This window comes from Staurois parvus, unplaced genomic scaffold (genome assembly GCF_062004578.1).
Source record: "Staurois parvus isolate SC_StPar_1 unplaced genomic scaffold, SC_StPar_1.0 ptg000120l, whole genome shotgun sequence".
In the NCBI taxonomy this organism is placed as follows: domain Eukaryota; kingdom Metazoa; phylum Chordata; class Amphibia; order Anura; family Ranidae; genus Staurois; species Staurois parvus.
In genome coordinates this window covers 2799847-2812075 of record NW_028317916.1, presented here as the reverse complement: position 1 = coordinate 2812075, position 12229 = coordinate 2799847, and the positions used below count along the sequence as shown (strand labels likewise).

The window sequence follows — 12229 nt, the reverse complement described above, 5'->3', positions numbered from 1 at the left end:
TTAGCCCTAGATGGGCACAGCTATGTATTTCACTCATGTAAAAGGGGAACGCACAGCACCCCCTACCGGTAAACTCCAGCAAGGCAACTTGCTTTCAGGTGAATAGCCCAGAAGCTCCTCTGAGGCCGTGACGTCAGCGCGGGTTCCTAGCGTGTCACGTGTTAGAGACCGGGAAGCTGAGAAGACGTTACAGGGGAAGAGATGGCCGGTCTTATCCATGCGGTTCCTGGGGGCGGAGAGAGTAGCGAAAGTGATGATGAATGGTATATCGGGGATCACAGGGAACGGATAGAGGTATCTATAATGAGATATAAGACCGCATAGAAGAGTGTTTGTGGTGAAATTCAGTGTTTAGAAGTACCTTTTATTACATGGCTGGGGTGTTCTCTTCTTGGTAGACGCGTACAGTGATAGTTCAGAGGGGAAGGACACATAGAGGGATTGAAGCTGCCCTGCCAAGCTTGCCCTTTCTCTCTTACCCTTCCACCCTCTCCCTCTGAGGCCTTACTCATATATGCGCTGAGGCCTTGCTCGCGTATGCGCTGAGGCCTTGCTCGCGTATGCGCTGAGGCCTTGCTCGCGTATGCGCTGAGGCCTTGCTCGCGTATGCGCTGAGGCCTTGCTCGCGTATGCGCTGAGGCCTTGCCCGTGTATGCGCTGAGGCCTTGCCCGTATATGTGCTGAGGCCTGTATACAGTGACCACACTTGTTTGTGGGCTGGCTAGACCGGTGTTATTCAACCTTTTTTCAGTCAAGGCACCCTTTAAAATTGTGTTCAATGCAGGGGGATATCAGTGTGATGGCTCGTTCGCACTAGCAGGTGCATCTGAGTGCTTGCACTTTTTTTCGCCTTCCCACACGTTGCATTTTTTAACCACTTGCCCTCAAGAGCATCCCCCACCCCCTTCCTGACCAGGACATTTTTTACATTACAGCGCTGCGTTACCTTAACTGACAATTGCACTGTCATGCAAATGAAATTGCCATCCCTTTTTCTCCACGAATAGCGCTTTCTTTCGGAGTTATTTGATCACCTCTGCGGGGTTTTTTTTTTCTTTTGAGCTATAAACAAAAAAACAACCAACAATTTTGAGAAAAAAAAAACAATATTTTTGAATTTTTGCTCTTAACCACTTGCCCTCCAGAGGATTTACCCCCCCTCCCCCCCTTCCTGACTAGACCATTTTTTTGCATTACAGCGCTGTTATTTTAACGGACAATTGCGCAGTCATGCAACATTGCACCCAAATGAAGTTTCCTTTCTTTTTTTCCCAACAAATAGAGCTTTCTTTCTGTGGTATTTGATTGCCTCTGCGGTTTATTTTTTGCGATATAAGCAAAAAAAGACCGACAATTTTGAGAAAAAAATATTTTCGAATTTTTGCTATTAGACATGTCCAATAAAATAATTTAAAAAAATCAAATTTCGTTATAAATTTAGGTCAAATGTATTCTACATGTCTTTACTAAAAAAATTCCTAATGCATGTAAACTGGTTTACGTGAAAGTTATAGCGTTTACAAATGGCAGTATATATACTGGGATTTTTTTATATTTCTTTTTTAGTAGTACTGGCAGTGATCAGTGACTTAAAGCGGGACTGCAGCGGTTATTCTGCCACGGGGGGAACTGACTTGGTGTCACTGATCTCCCCAGTGATACCAATACAGTGATCAGTGCTAATAAAAAGCTAATGGCACTGGGCAAGAAGGGGTTAACATCTGGGGCGATCAAAGTGTTAACTGTGTGTGTGCTTTCCACTGAAAGCACACTGCTTTGTATGGCTCTGCTATGCACAAAGCAGTGTGCAGGAACTGACAGGGGAGGAAACTGTTTACATACAGTTCTTTCCCTGTTGGCATACTCGGGTGGCAGGGAGTAATCACCGGCCGGGACCTGGTGTTTGACAGCCTAGGCCGTGAATGGCAGTGCAGGTAGAGCTCATGCATGCACCCCCTACCAGGGACTGCAAAATCGCATGTGTATATATATATATATATATATATATATATATATATATATCACACACACACGTGATTTTGTGCACCCTTGCTGCCCTGTAGCAGTATTTCTGCTATAGGGCAGAGAAGCGGTTAATGAGCTGCTCTATGCATGTGAAACATGCAAAAGGGTGCAGGCATGATTTTTCAAATTGCGCAACACCAAACTATGGTGCCATAGCAGAAGCAAACTTACACGCATTTGCTAGATGCATTAGGAATTAATGGCATCTACGCGCATTTGCAAAAGACAGCACATTTTTGTACGCCATGGGAAAAATGCAATTTCACACCTATTAGGGCTCTTTCACACGGGTGTTCCATATGTCCGTTTTTCACCTGTCTGTTTTCGGATGAAAAATAGACACCCATGTATTTCTATGGACTAGCAGATGTAAACAGATGACACTTGACCTTCTGAGGATTTACCCCCCTTCCCGACCAGGCCATTTTTTGCGTTATGGTGCTGCGATACTTTAACCGCTTGCCGCCCTGCCACTGTGTATATACGTGTGCAGGGCGGCAGTGGAGCGCAAAACCACGTTTAAAAACGGGTTCCGCGCTCCCGACACTTTCGCCGGCAGGGGGCGCGCGCGCGCGCTCCCGCCGACCCGCGGGTGATCCGATTCGATCCAGGAGGGATCAATCATTAGATTTCAGCCAGTGATTTCTGGCTGAAATCGGATGATCGGTCCCTGTCCTATCCTGTCCTGTGTTGATATTTACACAGGGCAGGATATGATGTCATTCTTCTCTGCCTGGACACATTCCGTTCCAGACAGAGAAGAAGAGACATTTAAACGTGAGTAAAACAGCACACTGACAGTTAGAACACAGTCTAGGACACATTTAACCCCCTGATTGCCCCCCCCCAGTTAACCCTTCACTGCCCTGTCACCAGTGTCACTGATCAGTGAAGCGATTTTTATTGATCACTGTATCAGTGTCGCTGGCGACTTCCAATAGTGCTAGCGCCCCTCCCAGATAGCGCCAGTTTGCCCCCCAGTACACCAATAAAGCCATTTAACCCCTTAATTCCCCCCCCCCACCCCCCCAGTTAACCCCTTAACTGCCCTGTCACCAGTGTCACTGATCAGTGAAGCGATTTTTACTGATCACTGTATCAGTGTCGCTGGCGACTTCCGATAGTGTTAGCGCCCCTCCCATATAGCGCCAGATTGCCCACTAATACACCAGTAGTCCCGTCTAACCCCTTGATCGCCCCCCCCCCCCCCCTGAGTTGACCCCTTCACTGCCCTCTCACCAGTGTCACTGATCAGTGAACCAATTTTTACTGATCACTGTATCAGTGTCGCTGGCGACTTCCGTTAGTGTTAGCGCCCCTCCCAGATAGCGCCAGATTGCCCGCTAATACACCAGTAGTCCCTTCTAACCCCTTGATCGCCCCCCCCCCCCTCCCTGAGTTGACCCCTTCACTGCCCTGTCACCAGTGTCACTGATCAGTGAAGCGATTTTTATTGATCACTGTATCAGTGTCGCTGGCGACTTCCAATAGTGCTAGCGCCCCTCCCAGATAGCGCCAGTTTGCCCCCCAGTACACCAATAAAGCCATTTAACCCCTTAATTCCCCCCCCCCACCCCCCCAGTTAACCCCTTAACTGCCCTGTCACCAGTGTCACTGATCAGTGAAGCGATTTTTACTGATCACTGTATCAGTGTCGCTGGCGACTTCCGATAGTGTTAGCGCCCCTCCCATATAGCGCCAGATTGCCCACTAATACACCAGTAGTCCCGTCTAACCCCTTGATCGCCCCCCCCCCCGAGTTGACCCCTTCACTGCCCTCTCACCAGTGTCACTGATCAGTGAACCAATTTTTACTGATCACTGTATCAGTGTCGCTGGCGACTTCCGTTAGTGTTAGCGCCCCTCCCAGATAGCGCCAGATTGCCCGCTAATACACCAGTAGTCCCTTCTAACCCCTTGATCGCCCCCCCCCCCTCCCTGAGTTGACCCCTTCACTGCCCTGTCACCAGTGTCACTGATCAGTGAACCAATTTTTACTGATCACTGTATCAGTGTCGCTGGCGACTTCCAATAGTGTTAGCGCCCCTCCCAGATAGCGCCAGTTTACCCGCCAGTACATCAGTAATCCCATTTAACCCCTTGATCGCCCCCCCCCCAGTTAACCCCTTCACTGCCCTGTCACCAGTGTCATTGATTACAGTGAACAGATTTTTACTGATCACTGTATTGGTACTGGTGACTTGGTACTGGTGACTTCCGATAGTTTTAGCGCCCCTCCCAGATAGCACCAGTTTGCCCGCTAGTACACAAATAATCACATTTGACCCCTTGATTGCCAGGAACACGCTTACTTGCACGCTAAACCTTCATTGCTAGTATAGTGTCTGATTGGATCAATATCTTTGATCAGATCAGCGCTATACCAGCATTCACATTACTTTAGTATCCCCAAAAACGCAGTGTTAGCGGGATCAGCCCCAACACCTGCCAGCACCTGCGTTTAGCCCCTACGCCCCCCCCTTCTCCCCCGGCAAGTGCAGTGTCAGTAGATAACTGTCACTTGATACATATTACACACAAAACCGCAGTGTTCACAGAATCAGGCCTGATATCTGTTAGCACTTGTCGGTAAATTTTTTGTAGCGGTTCAAGCAGTCCCTGACAGCCAGGCGCTCTTTTTCCCGTGAGTCGCGCTAGGTACCTGTAAATTTAGTGGCCAAAATGTCTCAGCAAAGGTACACTAGTGAAGAGGCCTATAGGATTCTGAGCATGTCAAGTGAGAGCGAAGGGGAAAACTCACTGGCAGAACCAGGCTCAGAATACGAACCTATAGACAGCAGCGGCACCCTGACAGCTAGCTCAGACGACGAGGAAGTGGTCCCTGCTAAGGTCAGGCGTACCCGATCCCATTCACAGGTTGCCGAGGTGGTACAAATGCATGATGACTCTCATATGCAGCAGAGTGCCAGTACTAGTGCCGCAGTATCTTTTGGTGAACTGGCGAGCACCAGCGGCCTAGTACGTCCTGGTCGTAGGCATACCAGCACTGCAGTATCACTTGGTGACGTGGCGAGTCCCATAAGTGCAGTACAAGCTGGTGCGGTGGCGAGCACAAGTAGTGTCCCGCGGCCACCAAGAATTCGCAGACAGGCCCGTAGAGCCCCTAGTGTCCTTCCGGATGTGCTTGCAAATCCCGATTGGCAGCCCACAAATTCTGCAGCACCCGTACTTCCCCCATTCACTGCCCAACCCGGAATTCAGGTGGAAACAGCAAATTTAAATACTCCCCTTAATTTTTTTGAGCTGTTTTTCACAGAAGATCTTTATGCATTGATTGTGGATCAAAGCAATTTATATGCACGCCAATTTATCGCCGCCAACCCAAATTCAAACCTTGCCAGACCATTCGCATGGAAACCCATTACGGTTTCCGAATTTAAAGTTTTTTTGGGCCTAACCCTCAACATGGGCATTAATGATAAAAATCAATTGCGGTTGTATTGGTCCACCGACCCTCTTGTTCACATGTCCGTGTTCTCTGCTGCCATGGCCAGGCATAGATATGAGACGATAAGGCGTTTTATGCACTTCTACGACAACTCACTCAGTCGTCCTCAGGGTGACCCTGAATTTGACCGGCTCCACAAAATTCGGCCCCTCGTAAATCACTTTAACCAAAAATTTGCAGATGTGTATACTCCCCAGAAAAACATCTGCATCGATGAGTCCCTCATTCAATATTCTGGCCGCCTTGTAATCAAACAATATCTCCCCAGCAAGCGTGCCAGATATGGGATCAAGATGTATAAGACCTGTGAGAGGGCAACAGGCTATACATGTAAGTTTCGGATTTATGAGGGAAAAGATAGTTACTTGGAGCCCCCCGGATGCCCAGACTACATGGGGAGCAGTGGCAAGATAGTTTGGGACTTGGCGTCATCCTATTTCCATATGGGGTACCACTTATACGTGGACAATTTTTATTCAAGCGTGCCACTATTTAGACATTTGTTCAATTTGGGAATTTGCACATGTGGCACTGTGCGATCTAATCGCCGAGGCTTCCCCCAACGGCTTGTAAATACCCGTCTTAAAAAGGGGGAAAAAGCCTGCTTGAGAAATGAAGAATTGCTCGCAGTGAAGTGGAAGGACAAACGGGATGTTTACCTCCTGTCTTCCATTCACGCAGATACGACCGTCCAAATTACCACGGCAGCTGGTGTTGTTGAGAAGCCCCTCTGTGTCCACGATTATAACCTTAACATGGGAGGGGTGGACTTCAATGACCAGATGATGCAGCCGTATTTAGTTTCCCGAAAATCCAAACGCTGGTACATAAAAGTGTCAGTTTATTTATTTCAATTGGCTCTATATAATGCTTTTGTTCTCTATAAAGCAACTGGACATAGTGGATCATACCTAAATTTCCAGTTAGAGAACATCAGGGCCCTTTTGTATCCAGAAGGTGCTGCGCCCCAAATCCCTCTCCCAGATGCAGTTAGCCGTCTGCATGAGAGACATTTTCTCGATACCACTCCTGGTACCCCAACCCAAAGAAGACCCCAAAAAAGATGTCGTGTCTGCAGCAAACGTGGAATTAGGCGTGACAGCCGCTATTGTTGTCCCTCCTGTCCTGGCCAACCTGGCCTCTGCATCAAGCCCTGCTTCCGCCTCTACCATACACTAGTGAACTATTAGTATAGGGTACAGCACGGCACAGATCAGGGCACATTTACACAGGGTCTCAAAAGATGTTAGGTAGTCAGGAAACTGGCTATCGCATTTGGAGAGACCCTACCAGCTGTTTAAATGTTTGAAGTTTGGAAAAAAAAAGTTAAAAAAATAAAAAAAATAAATAAAAGTACAAATACCCCCCCAAAAAATAAAAAAATATAAAAACCAAAAATAGTTATAGTTTTTTTTGTTGTTGTCATTTTTGTGATTGTTCGACTTTCACTGGTTTATTGTTGTTTTATTGTTAACCATTTCTGTTTGCAGGAATGCTTTCAGCTGCAGCGTTGACCTGTTTATTCTGACAGCAACAGGAACTTGCTCTCAGAATAGACATAAGTCAGCGTGGGCAGCGCTGTTGGATGAGATTTTTCATCCGCAGTTATAAAAAACAGAATATATGCCAAAGCATGGGGGCCTGGGGTGGCCAGTGGGTGGATGGCCCCTATGCTTCGGCATATATATTTTATATTTGTTGGCACATTTCATGTGTGCCCACCATTAGAAGTGGGTGGATTGAGGGAGGTTTCTAATGGTGGGCATACCACCACACACTTTTCCTTATAAAGTTGTTTTATTGAGTTTATGTTTTATTGTTAACCATTGTTGATTTCTTTGCAGGAACGTCAAACTGCAGCACTGACCTGTTTATTATGACAGCAACAGGGTCTTGCTTTCAGAATAGACATAAGTAGGTGTGTGCAGTGCTGTCGGATGAGATTTTTCATCCGCAGTTAAAAAAAAAGAGAATGTATGCCAAAGCATGGGGGCCTGGGGTGGCCAGTGGGTGGATGGCCCCCATGCTTCGGCATATATATTTTATATTTGTTGGCACATTTCATATGTGCCCACCATTAGAAGTGGGTGGATTGAGGGAGGTTTCTAATGGTGGGCATACCACACACTTTTTCTGGCAGAGATTTCTTCTCTTTTTTTTCATTCAGCCCACAGGCTGCATAAAGAAAAAAAGAACATAGCATATACACCCAACAAGGACCAGTGACGTATTGGTACATCACTGGACTTTGAATGGTTATACCAGGGTGATGCCTGCAGCTGCAGGCATCATCCTGGTTTTATTTTTTTCAGCCGGCAATGGGCTTTCATGTAAAAGCATTCCTAGTGGTTAATTAGCTGCAGAATTGCCTTTACAAGCAGCGGGAGAAAATGGCCCCCCCTCCCCCTCCCTGAGATAGCATTAAAAGTGATTAAAAAATAAATAAATTAAAGGGACAGTGTAAAAATAATTAAATAAATCAGAAAAAAAGAAAAAAAAAAAGGACCCTCGCCCATCCGCGCACGCGCACACCTGCGGTCGTGAGCGTTGACCCTTTCCCAGTATGGAAACAGCGATTGCACCATGCATGTGAGGTATCGCCACGAACGTCAGAACAAGGGCAGTAATTATAGCTCTAGACCTCCTCTGTAAATCTAAAATGGTAGCTTGTAAAGGCTTTTAAAGCGTTGCCTATAGATATTAAAAATGTATGCAGTTTGTCGCCATTGCACAGGGCATGCGTAATTTTAAAGCATGTCATGTTTGGTATCTATTTACTCAGCATAGCATCATCTTTTATATCATACCAAATAATTGGCCAATATATTGTAATTTTGTGCATTAAAATTAAAAAAGTGTATATTTTTCAAAAAAATTGCGTTTGAAAAATCGCTGTGTAAGTAATATGTGAGATAAAAAATTGCACCACCCACCATTTTATTTACTAGGGTGTCTGCTCTAAGAAAATATATAATGTTTGGGGGTTCACTTTAATTTCCTAGCAAAAATACAGATTTTTTTAATGTGAACAAAAAGTGTCAGAAAAGGCTTGGTCTTCAGGTGGTTAGAAGAGTGAGTGATGTGTGGCATAAACCTCTAATGCTGGGCATAAAATGCCCCCACCCCTCAAAATGACCCCTTTTTGGAAAGTAGACACCCCAAACTATTTGCTGAGAGGCATGTTGAATCAATAGAAGAATTTATTTTTTTACCACAAGTTTTTGGAAAATGAAGAAAGAAAATAAAAATATATTTTTTCTTTTCTTTTTTATATTTCAAAACCTTGTGAGAAAAAATTAGATCTGCAAAATACTTACCATGCCTCTTTTTAAATTCCTTGGAGTGTCTACTTTCCAAAAAGGGGTCATTTGGGGGGGTTTGGTGCTATCCTGGCATGTCAGGGCCTCCAAAACTGTGATAGGTAGTGGGGAAGTGAAATGAAGAAGTTACGCACTTTCAGGCTTTCAAAGTGCTCATTGGATTTCAGGCTCCTGTATGTGGCTAGGCTCCCAAAAAGTGTCACATGTGTGGTATCCTCATACTCGGTAGAAGTAGCAGAATGTATTTTGGGGTATAATTCCACATATACCCATGGCTTGTGCAAGAAATAAATCATTTAAATGACAATTTTGTGTAAAAAAAAAAAAACAAAAAAAAAGTTTTTGTCATTTTCCAGAAACTTGTGGAAAAAAAATAAATCTTCCATGGACACAATATGTCTCTCAGCAGATAGCTTAGGGTGTCTGCTTTCCAAAAAGGGGTCATTTGGGGGTGTTTGTTCTATCCTGGTATTTTAGCACCTCAAGAGATGTGATGGGCGGTCAGAAAGTAAAAGCTGTGTAAATTTCAAATTATCTATACCATAGTTTGTAGACGCTATAACGTTCACACAAAGCAATCAATATACACTTATTGGGATTTTTTTTACCAAAAACATGTAGCAGAATACATTTTGGCTTAAATTTATGACTAACTTTGAGTTTACGATATATTTTTTATAGCTGAAAGTAGAAAAAATTGTTTTTTTTTCAAGATTTTCGTGTTTTTTTGTTTATAGCGCCAAAAATAAAAAGCGCACAGGTGATCAAATACCACCAAAAGAAAGCTCTATTTGTGTGAAAAAAAGGACGTAAATTTCGATTGGGTACAGCATTGCATGACCGCGCAATTATCATTTGAATTAGTGCAGCGCTGTATAGCAAAAAAAGGCATAAATTACAGTATCTATACCATAGTTTGTAGACGCTATAACGTTCACACAAAGCAATCAATATACACTTATTTGGATTTTTTTTACCAAAAACATGTAGCAGAATACATTTTGGCTGAAATTTATGACTAACTTTGAGTTTACGATATATTTTTTATAGCTGAAAGTAGAAAAAATTGTTTTTTTTTCAAGATTTTCGTGTTTTTTTTGTTTATAGCGCCGAAAATAAAAAGCGCACAGGTGATCAAATACCACCAAAAGAAAGCTCTATTTGTGTGAAAAAAAGGACGTAAATTTCGATTGGGTACAGCATTGCATGACCGCGCAATTATCATTTGAATTAGTGCAGCGCTGTATAGCAAAAAAAGGCATAAATTACAGTATCTATACCATAGTTTGTAGACGCTATAACGTTCACACAAAGCAATCAATATACACTTATTGGGATTTTTTTTTACCAAAAACATGTAGCAGAATACATTTTGGCTGAAATTTATGACTAACTTTGAGTTTACGATATATTTTTTATAGCTGAAAGTAGAAAAAATTGTTTTTTTTCAAAATTTTCGTGTTTTTTTTGTTTATAGCGCAGAAAATAAAAAGCGCACAGGTGATCAAATACCACCAAAAGAAAGCTCCATTTGTGTGAAGAAAAGGACGTAAATTTTGTTTGGGTACAGCATTGCATGACCGCGCAATTATCATTTGAATTAGTGCAGCGCCAAACAGCAAAAAAAGGCCTGGTCATTAAGGGGGGTAAATCCTCTGGGGCTCAAGTGGTTAACTGACATTTGCACGGTCATGCAACGCTGCACCCAAATTAAATTTATGTCCTTTTTCCCCCACAAATTTCAGTGGTATTTGATTGCCTGTGCGTTTTTTATTTTTTGTGCTATAAAAAAAATCCACAATTTTGAGAAAAATAAAATCAAGTTACACTTACGGTAACGCCTTTTCCAGTAGTCTTTCAGGACAGCACCTTGAGAGACCTCAGGTCCTCCCCACTTGAGGAAACACCTCCACCCTAAACAAAAAGCCTATCACTCCCCTCCAACCTCAGTTCTTGGAAACGTACCTCCGGTCACCTGGGGAGACATAATATGAGACAACAGGACAACTATAAGACATCTCATATACAATTCTGCAACAAAGGGTGGGTAACCAGTGCTGTCCTGAAAGACTACTGGAAAAGGCGTTACCGTAAGTGTAACTTAATTTTTCCCCCTTCGTCTTTCAGGACAGCACCTTGAAAGGATAAGCGAGTACTTACCCCTTGGGCGGGCTGACTGCTTGCAGTACCTTACGTCCGAAGGCCTGCTGTTGCACCGAGACCAGGTCAAGTCTGTAATGCCTTACAAACGTCCTGTAACTGGATCAGGTTGCTGCCCTACAAATCTGTTCCGGGGAGGCTCCTGCCAGTTCAGCTTGAGTTGCTGCCATGGCCCATGTGGAATGAGCCCTGATTCCCTCCGGGACCTCTAGACCTTCGGTTCGGTATGCCTGTTCAATTGCTAGCTTTAACCATCTAGCTACTGTGCGCCTGGAGGCTTTTTTCTCGCCCCCACAAAATAAATAAAAAATGACTCTGTGCTTCGAAATTCTTTAGGTCTCTCTAGGTAAAATAGCACACACCTTCTTAACGTCTAACAAATGAAATTTCTCCTGACTTTCCCCTACCGGTTTAGGAAAAAAAGAGGGCAAAACTATATCCTGTTCCCTCTGAAATTTTTGGGCCACCTTCGGAACAAAGGATGGGTTTGTTCTGAACACCACCCTATTTGGAAAAATTTGCAAGTAAGGTGTCCTGAACGACAAGGCTTCCAGTTCACACACCCTCCTTGCTGTGGTGGCCGCCACCAAAAAAACTATTTTAAGCGTGAGATCCCCTAGCGAGCAGGACCCCAGGGGCTCAAACGGAGGCTCCATCAATACCTTGAGTACTTTTGTCAAATCCCACATTGGGAATGGCCTATTCCTGGAAGGTCTCTGTCTTGTCAGCTCTAAAGAACCTGATTACCAATCCCTCCTTAGCTAAAGGGGTTTCCAGAAACACACTAAGGGCCGGAATTTGGCTCTTGAGTGTGCTGATCGCAAGCCCTTTATTCTGTTTTCCTGCTAGCCAGGAGCGTAGCCACCAGCCTGGCTGAGAGCCCCTTTGCTAACAGGAGTTGCTCAGAAACCAAGCCGTCAGTTTCAGCCTCTCCACCCTGGGACATAGGACCGGGCCTTGCGACAGTAAATCCTTCCGCGGAGGTAACACCCAGGGTGGCCGCGTGGCTAGGGCCTTCAATGTTGTGAACCATGCCCTCCGGGGCCAATACGGAGCAATCAGGATGAGAGAAGTTCTCTCTGACCTGAACTTCCTCAACACCACTGACTTTAAGGCGACCGAGGGGAAGGCGTAGCACATAGGAAAATCCCACCTCTATCCCAACGCATCTGCCTGCGCCCCGTCCCACCGGTTTAAGGAAAATAATCTTGGGATCTTGTTGTTCCGCCCTGACGCAAAGAGGTCTGTCTCTGGG

The 12229-nt window shown here is 44.7% G+C and overlaps 1 protein-coding gene across 1 annotated transcript in view; it reads left to right on the top strand.

Moving 5' to 3' along the window:
- The first annotated feature begins 201 nt into the window (after nucleotides 1-201).
- ASZ1 (ankyrin repeat, SAM and basic leucine zipper domain containing 1) overlaps nucleotides 202-12229 on the top strand; it is a 361039-nt gene continuing 349011 nt past the window's right edge. Inside the window, exon 1 of the mRNA XM_089672151.1 lies at nucleotides 202-294. Coding sequence (XP_089528277.1) covers nucleotides 202-294 — 93 coding nt within the window. The remainder of the gene's footprint in view (nucleotides 295-12229) is intronic.